The following is a 9,007-nucleotide window of genomic DNA, read 5'->3' as shown; positions in this document are numbered from 1 at the left end:
CCTGCCCATGGCAGGGGGGTTGGAACTAGATGATCTTTAAGGTCCCTTCCAACCCAAACCGTTCTGTGATTCTATGTCTGTGTTCCCTTCATTGTCAGTGTGAAGAGTATCATCCCTCAAAGGGTGATTCTTCTGCTGTGCAAAGTCCTGTCTTGGGAAGGTCAGATAAAGACACATAAGTGTGTTTTTCTATTTGAGTCTAGAAGACTCGAGTGATTTGTAGGTGTCTCTCTTGCTCTGTGTCACAACTTAAACAAGGTGGGATGCATCAGACTTGGGTGTCTGGACACAGTCCAGTACTGCACACAAAATAATGTCATTTCTACTGTCATAATTCTACTCAGTATTTACTGCTGATACAGCCGAGAGGGTATGCCTCTGAGCTGCAGCAGTACATCTGATAAGTGACCGTTTTTCTTTCAGCTGTGACCATTTAAGCCTTGTCAGTGTTTCCAGGATACAGCCCTTCAGAGTCTGACCTCACTTTATCAGTAACTCAGATAGCACCATTTAACTGAACTGTTATTATATTTGCCACTGCCACAGTTTTTTTGCTATTTGTCAATCGGGACACCCTCTTTTCTTCTGGTTTTTTTTTTGGGTTTTTTTTTTTTTTTTCCCCTCCTAAAAATGTAAAATAGAGCTAGGATGAATACTGCTCACTTTCCAAAAAGAGAGAGAGAAAAATCTGAAGTCCATCCATGTCAGATTGTTCAGTATCTTTACAAGCTGAGCAAGTTATTGCCCTATCAGATTTATTTAACAAGTCCTGTTTAAACATCCCCCAACAATATTAGCATTAAAAATAGTCCTGATGTTTGAATCCTGCACCATTCCTTCTGGTATTTTGATATCAGTGACAGGCTAGAGAAGGCAAGTCATGAACAGCCAGAGTAATTTAGGTTGGAAGCACCCCTGGAGGTCTCTGGTCCAAGCAGTCACTCAAAACATGACCAGATTAAAACACTCTGCTACATCTAAGATAGTATTTCATATCAGCTGACTCCCCTCAATCTTATAAATGTGTATTTTATTTGTATTACTAATTTGTTTAGGTTCTCTTTCCAAGTACTGGGGTTGGTTCTTGCCAAGAAGTTGAAGTGCCTTCTGCTAAAATACTTCATGGATACATTCTCTCCACATACTTGTTTGTGGAAGATGTTGCTTTACCTCTCCTCCTTATTAAGCTAAGTAGATAGAGCCACTTTTATCTCTAGCAGCAAACCATGTCAGCTGGGGAGGTACTGGGGAGTTCCAGGGCTGCCTCTGGTAGAGCTCTGAGTACCTCCACAGATGGAGGTTCCACACCCTCTGTGGGACCCTGTGCCAGTGTTGGACCACTCTCACGGGGCCGGGGGTGAAGTCCTAATAACTACTTGGAATTTTTCTTCTTGCAGCTTATATCTTTTGCTTTTTTCCTCAGAGGAGCGCCTGACTGTCTTCTCTACACCCTGCTGTTTGGTAGCTGCAGGCAGAAAAAGGTCTTTGCCTTCTCTTCTTCAGGCTAAGTAAACCCACTTCCTTCATTGTCTCCTTGTATGTCCACTGCTCCAGCCCATGGCCAGTTTGGTGGCGTCTGCTGGACTCAGCCAGTACATCTGTGTCTTTCTTGTACTGGGCAGTCCAAAACTAGACATTGCACTCTAGATGTGGCCTCACAAGACCCAGAGGGGAAAGAACACCTCCCTTGACCTGCTGGCTGACACAGCCCAGTCTATGGTTGGCCTTTTTAGCCAGAGGACACGCTGCTGACCATTCTTCAACTTTTCATCCACCAAGACTCCCCAGATGCTTTTCTGTGAAGCTGCTTTCTAGCCATCATCTCTGGTCTGTCCTGATGCCACGGGAGCAGGACTCAGACTTCTTTTTGCTGAGGCTGCTGTCCGCCCCTTTCTCCAGCCTGTCAAGGTCCCTCTGAAGGACAGCCCTGCCTTCAAGCCTATCACCTGTGCTTCCCCCTTCCCTCCCAGTCTAGTATCATCCACGAACTTGATGAGAGCATGCTGTATCCCATAATCTCTGTTAACTAAGACATTAAACAGCATCAGCCCCTGAGGGACACCACTAGTAATTAATTCATGCAATTAATAGCTGAGTTCAATTTTCTGCTTAATTTGAAGCCTTGAGTGTTTCATTCTAAATCAGGCTCTCCTGTGGGCCTCTGACCAGCCTCTGACATCAGTTACTCAGTCCCAACATTCCTCCTGTTGCTCTTTATGACCCATGAGCTGTAGGCAGAGGGTCTAAATCCTGACTGGTGGCCCCCACAGAGCTCTTCACCCAGCAATATCCTGTCCAGACACAAAGGCATGTTATTAGCCATGGTCTAGACTCTGTAGGAACCAGCTTTAGGACCATGGTTTGGTGGAGCAACAAGATGGGTAGTTCACTAGCAATACTGGGTCCCTTCCAAGGGATCTGTGCCCAAAACTCCCCCTCCTTCCTGGTGGAGATTATGTTGGACCACCTCAGGTCACCTCCCAGGGCAATTGTTTCTTCTTTCTGCGGAAGCCCATTATGTTCAGGGCAGGGTTGCCTCTGTGTACCCAGTTGCTCACTGAGGTTGATCCTCTGTTGGCGTCCACAGTGGGGCTTCCCCAGGGTGCCAAGTGTGTGAGAGGGAGGTCCTGCTCCACCCAGGCGGCAGTTGACACTGCAGGAATGTGCCCCCCCCCCCCCCCCCTGCCTGTAGCTATCCATGTCCTACCCCTCCCCACAAAGAGAGCTGTGTCACTGGTCCCACTGGCAGAGCTTGTGGAGCCACCATGGTCTCTCTGTGGTGAGGGACCTGTCACTTGGGAGCCAGAGCTGCCCGCTCAGCTAGTACCACACTCGCCAGCCGTATACAGCCCCTGAAACAATGTGCAGGAGCTGCAGCCTGAAAACCAGCACTGCACACCAGCCCTGCTGCGCGGCTGTCTGCATTGTGCTGCGCCAGCTGCATCCCGGAGATGAGGCAGCTCTTACTTCCCAGCTGGTGGCCAGTGCTGGGTTAACCATTAACTCCCTGCTTCGAGGCCTGCTGGGGACAGGGCTTTGTTTGCAGGGTATTGAGGAGCTGCTCACTTTGGCCTTTCCTGCGATGCTCTGATGACATTTCTTGATGGGATCCTGCTGGGGTCTGAACAGCATTTCCTGTCTGCAGACAGCTGTGCAGCAGTGCTGTGGCCCACGTGGTGTTTACAGTCTGTGGGTGGCCCAGGGCAGGATGTGATCATGGTGGTGAGGGTTGGGATAGGTGTGCAGCCAAGGCCAGGTTGCTTTCCGCGTGCTTCTTTCAGCTGCCTGAGGTGTGTGAGACCAAGCAAATAGGTTGGTGATTCCCCCAGATTGAGGGAGGTCCCTGGGAGCGGGCTTGCAGTCTGCCTGCTGTGCACCACGAGTGCCCGGTGTGCCGGTTGGCAGCCCAGGCTCTCCCTGCCCGCCAGGACACGAACTGCCTTGAGTCAAAGACTTGAGGCGCTACAGTCTCCCTTACAGGCACTGTCTCCTCCCCACATCCTGCTCTTCTCTTCTGAGCGCTGTGAAATAGGAAACTCCTGAGTCTTTCCTCTGCAGGGAAGCTCCATATAAATGCCAACGCCAAGTCCTGCGTCAAGGCAGACAGCCTGGACAAGGGCGCAGAGCCTTTGTCACCCCCCTCCCCTCTAATTTGCAGTAGCCCTTGTGCACACTGGGACATGCCTCTGGCCCAGGATGGAACGATGCTAATGCTGAGGGCCAAAGAGGGACTTCAGGTCCTCCCACACATCATTCTGGCCTGCTCAGATCCCCACTCCCTGCCAGGCACGGAGGGACTGTTTAAAGAGAGCCCTGCCACCTCTGAGCTGAGCTGGGAAGAGGTCTACATTTAGTGTGTTACAGCGTGCCTGTGTGTTATAATCACTGTGCATTGTCAGTGGCAGCAAGGAGAAGAGGTGTAAGCATTCGTAACTGCTCATCTCCTGGGTGGGCGAGTGGGTGGCAGCCGAGGGCAATGACAGCTTTTGAAACAGGAGAGAGAAACTTGAAACTCTCCTGGCACGGTGTCCTGGGGATGTGACTAAAACCCAGGTGAAGATTTCTGCCAAGCAGCCTGGGCTGCAGGAGAAATACTGGCAGCAATGGACAGTGCCGACTGGCAGTAGCGCTCACACCCTCTGACTCTGTGCTGGGTGTGTGGAGGCTTGCACCTTCCTCAGTGGCCACCAAATGGCTGGGGATTGCATTTTCTAGTTTCCAGGTCTTGTTTGTGGTTCCTGAATCTCCATGTATTCAGGAGAAGGCGTCTTCAGGAGACTGGCGCAGTGCTGAAAAGAGAAGTGTCTGCTGTGTGGTCATGTCCATTTACAGGGACCTGAGTCCTGCACGTTCATGAACCTTCACAGCCTAAGCACTTGCACGTAGGCAGCTTGTGCTGACTGTTGAGCAGTGGGGTGAGGGTCTGCTGGTTGTGCACACATGGTCTGTGCAGAGCAGCAGAGGAGGGCATTTCCTTCCCTCAGCTACAGGGAACAGGCTGTTTTTGGAAATCCTGTATAAGCAAAGTAAATGGACCATGTCTCTTCTCCACAGTTTCATGTATTCTAATTTAGCACTCAGAAATGTGTTTAATCACAGAATCATAGAATGGTTTGGGTTGGAAGGGACCTTGAAGATTGTCTAGTTCCATCCCCCTGCCCTTCCACTAGACCATGTTGCTCAAAGCCTCGTCCAGCCTGGCCTTGAACACTTCCATGGATGGGGCATCCACAGCTTCTCTGGACAACCTGTCCCAGTGCCTCACCACCCTCTCCGGGAAGATTTTTTCCCGGTGTCTAATCTAAATCTACCTGCATTCAATTTAAACCCCTTGTCCTATCACTACATGTCCTTTTAAAAAGTCCCCTTCCAGGTTTCTTGACACTCATTCAGGACTGGGCTGTAAAGTCCCCAGAGCCTTCTCTTCTGCAGACTGAACAAGCCCAACTCTCTCAGCCTTTCTTCATAGGAGAGGTGCTCCAGCCCTCTGATCATCTTTGTGGCCTCCTCTGGACTCGCTCCAACTGATCTATATCCTTCTGATGTTGGGGGTCCAAGAGCTAGATGCAGAACTCCAGGTGGGGTCTCACGAAAGCAGAGTAGAGGTGGAGAATCCCCTCCCTCAACCTGCTGGCCACACTTGTGATACAGCCCAGGACACGGTTGGCTTTCTGGGCTGCCACGCACACTGCCAGTCATGGCCATCTTTTCAGCCTCCATTACCTCCAAGTCCTCCTCTGGGCTGCTCTCGATCCATTCTCCGCCCAGCCTGTACTTGGTTTTGGGATTGCCCCAACCCAGGTGCAGGACCTTGCACTTGGTCTTGTTGAACTTCATTAAAAAACAATTAAAAAGTTAGGCTATAAATGTTTATATAAATAACTTAAGCAGTGAGAATATTCTGAGCTCTTATATTGATTTTAAGCATTTTTTTTTCAGGGTGAGATTGCCTCTGTTCAAAGAAACAGTAATGTACCAGGAATACACAAGGTGTTAAAGACCACACTATTCACTCAGACTAATCAAAGCTTTCACCTAAAAGGAATAAAAAATAAACATGGCAGAATTTACAGGTTACAAGGAAACCTCGAATCGGCACCTACGATTCAAATTGCAGAGTCTTAGTCGCCGCCTTGATGAACTGGAGGAAGCAACCAAAAATTTGCAGAAAGCAGAGGATGAGCTGCTTGACCTCCAGGACAAAGTTATCCAGGCAGAAGGCAGCAACTCCAGCATGCTGGCTGATGTTGAAGCCCTGCGGAAAAGAGTGCTGAAGATTGAAGGCAAGGATGAAGAAATTAGGAAGGCTGAAGAGCTTTGCCGGTTAATGAAAGAAAAACTTGAAGAGGAAGAGCGCCTCACCCAAGAGCTGAAATCAGAAATCGAACACCTTCAGAGGAGAATGGCAGAGCTGGAGAAGCTGGAGGAGGCCTTTGTCAGGAGCAAGAATGACTGTACGCAGCTGTGTCTTAGTCTCAATGAAGAAAAGAACTTGACCAAAAAGATATCTACAGAATTAGAAATACTTAGAGTGAAAGTGAAAGAACTGGAAGCATCTGAGGACAGGCTGGATAAAACTGAGCAGAGCTTAACAGGTGAGTTAGAAAAACTGAAATCCTTAGCACTGAGCTTTATCACTGAAAGAAAAAATTTTAATGAAAGAGAAAAGCAGAATGAAAAAATAATTCAGGAGCTAACACAGAAACTAGAACAAAACAATAAACTAAATAGGGCAGATCAAACTAGAAATGCATCTAACTTGCTAGAAAGGTCATCAAATAATCTCCTGGACAGAAATGATTTGAGGATTGAAGATGACTTGACTTCTACGTTGCCCTCTAAGGAGACCAGGAGGAAGGGAAGTATGGATTACCTGAAACATGTAGAAAATGAAACCAGGAATAAATCAGAAAACCAGAAGAATAAAAATCAGGAAGACAACAAAGTGAAAGATCTCACTCAAGAAATTGAGAAACTTAAAACTCAGGTCAAATGTTTTGAATCTTTAGAAGAAGAACTTAAAAAAATGAGAGCCAAAAACAATGACCTGCAAGACAGTTACCTGAGTGAACTGAATAAAAACAAACTCTTAACGGGTCAGCTAGAAGAAATAAAAATGCAAATAAAGAAACAGAAAGATCTGGAGAATGGGGAGGTTGGAAATGAAGATACAAGCTTTCCTAGCAGAGGAAAAATTGACAGGCCTAAATACAGAGGTGTCACAGCTGATTTGTCAGCTGCCAAGCACAAACCAAGGGAGCTCTCACCACAGCAGCGCCGTGAAAGAGCAAGAAACAGAGATTTCTCTGTCAGTAGCAACAGCTACAGCCATGGGGTTAAGCAGGTGCCCAGTCCAAGCTTAATGAACAGGAAGGCAGGAAAAGCATCTGGTGCATCAGTCCTTTCAGACACTGCTGTGATAGATACAAAAAGGCTGGAAGAGAAATCTTTAGTTTCCACTTTTTCTTCTGGTCTGAAGGAAGGCTGCATCACACAGAATGAGGGGAAGAGATCAAAAGAGCAGCCATCTGTCCTCAGCCGGTATCCTCCTGCTGCACAGGAGCAGAAATCTTGGAAATCACCTTCCAAACCTATTGGTGACACAGGCCTGAGATCCAAGGCTGAAAAACCATCTCAGGTGCTTCGTGGCAGCTGCCAAACTGCTGCTGACCCACGGGAGGAAAAGTCAAACAAAGGAGAATCAGTGGCTGCTTTGGCCGAGAAGCTGAAAACAAGTCAGGCAGAAGCGAGTGACTGCCTGGGGGACATGCTGCTTGCCAGGGGTAATCACACCTCTTCCAATGGCACAGCTTCAGCATACACGTACCACCTCTCTTCACGTGTGTCGGTGTTGGACTCCACTGGCTCTAAAGCAGAAGTAGCAAACACTTTTGCTGCATCACATAAGCAGTCTTCAGAGGGGAGAGCTAAAAGACAAATAACTTCCCAGGAAAAAGAATTTGCAGACACATCACTTGAAAGTGCAAAGCCTTCAACACTAACAAAACGTTCCCATCACGCCAGGAGTCAGGAAGACATTCTGCAGATTCTCACACGTCTTGATAAAGAAGACATGGAGCAGACTTCAACTTCAGCAACAGATCATGTAAATTCTGACTTAAAAATGGACTCCAAAACCATCCAGAATAACCAGGAAAAACTTAATTCAGATGAAGAATCTGGAAGAAGCAAAAAACCAACTCAGTCAGATTTTGAGACAAGAAGAAACATCAGTTCCAAGCAGTTCTCCAATTCCAGGGGAGTTTTTAGAGCATCACATTTTGAAAATGACAAAACCACTGTAAATGATGAAGAGTCCACCAAGTGTATAAAACCATCAGATACCAGCACCAGTGGATTTAAATCCAGAAGGTCGTTCAGCCCGAGAGAAGCTCTGAGATCAAAAGCTGTCATTAAACCTGCAATTGTTGAAAAGGATATGAAGGCAGTCATGGGAGGGACTGTTTCTGAGGCAGAGTCAGAAAAACAGAAGTCTGGTTTTAAAATGGTAACAAATAAAATGACAAGCAGCATCACAATATTCCCTTCTGAACCAGTAGCTCCAAGGACCAGTGCAGCTATAGCAGCAAAGGAAAGGCAAGTTACTGCCAGCAACATCAGAGTTGCTCCAAATGAGCCTTCACCAATAACAAACAATCTCCCCACACCCTTAGAGATATCACTTAATAAAAGTGCTCTGAAATCATCTGAGATGGACAGAATTGGAGAAGCAGCACTGAGAAGTAAAGCAGAAACAGTGATCTCCAGAAGCAGCATTATGATAAAGACTTCAGAACTCATGGAGAGGAACAGTGAGCCACCTTCAGAGACAGTCAGCTGGAAGAGCCATGGTTCTTCAGATGCAGCTTCATCCGAAACAAAACATGTCACTGTGAGAAGTTCCTGGAGAACAAGACAAGGCTTACATTCCCTGGAGGACTCTCAAACCAAAATGGAGAAAAGTGCAGCTTCCAGTACTACAAACATGTGTAGGTCCTCAGTGGACCTCTCAGAAGTAGAAGGGAACAGTGCAAGAACAGACTCCTTGGCGCAGACCTCAGCAAGGACCAGTGCCACACCTAATTCCTGGAGTGCCCCTGAACTGGGGTCCAGAAGGACCAAAAGTAACTTAAGTGCATCTGAACTACTAACACGCAAGAGCTTTGCAAGTGATCCTACAGCGGCTTCTGCTTGGTACCGGATGACGCTACCTGTAAGTATCCTGTGTTAAACACTCTTATCTTTCAGTTGATGAGGTTTTCCAAGTTGCCTGTTAGTTGTAGGGTGCCTGATTTAAAATTCTTACAGCTTAATGCCTGAAGCGCTGCCCTCTCCCAGCTCCTGCTATCTTCAGTGGCACATCTCATATGTGATGTCCCAATTTAAACTTCTTGAAATTAGATCCATCTGCTTAGGTCTTGTAATGATGTATGAATAACTATAGAGTAGCATTTAGATGCTAAGATCAGAGAAAACATAGCCACACTTTGTGTAAGATGTGGTATGC

The 9,007-nt window shown here is 47.2% G+C and overlaps 1 protein-coding gene across 1 annotated transcript; it reads left to right on the top strand.

Moving 5' to 3' along the window:
* Window positions 1–5,557: 5,557 nt before the first annotated feature.
* LUZP1 (leucine zipper protein 1) lies at window positions 5,558–8,713 on the top strand (the record flags this gene model as incomplete). The annotated part of the gene is made up of 1 exon (XM_010157806.1): window positions 5,558–8,713. A coding segment is annotated over exon 1 (3,156 nt), but the record flags the coding sequence as incomplete, so codon positions are not given.
* Window positions 8,714–9,007: the final 294 nt, after the last annotated feature.

The sequence above is a fragment of the Eurypyga helias genome, unplaced genomic scaffold (genome assembly GCF_000690775.1).
Source record: "Eurypyga helias isolate BGI_N326 unplaced genomic scaffold, ASM69077v1 scaffold438, whole genome shotgun sequence".
Lineage (NCBI taxonomy): Eukaryota > Metazoa > Chordata > Aves > Eurypygiformes > Eurypygidae > Eurypyga > Eurypyga helias.
The sequence above is the reverse complement of the archived record's forward strand: the minus strand, read 5'-3'. Positions and strand labels throughout refer to the sequence as shown.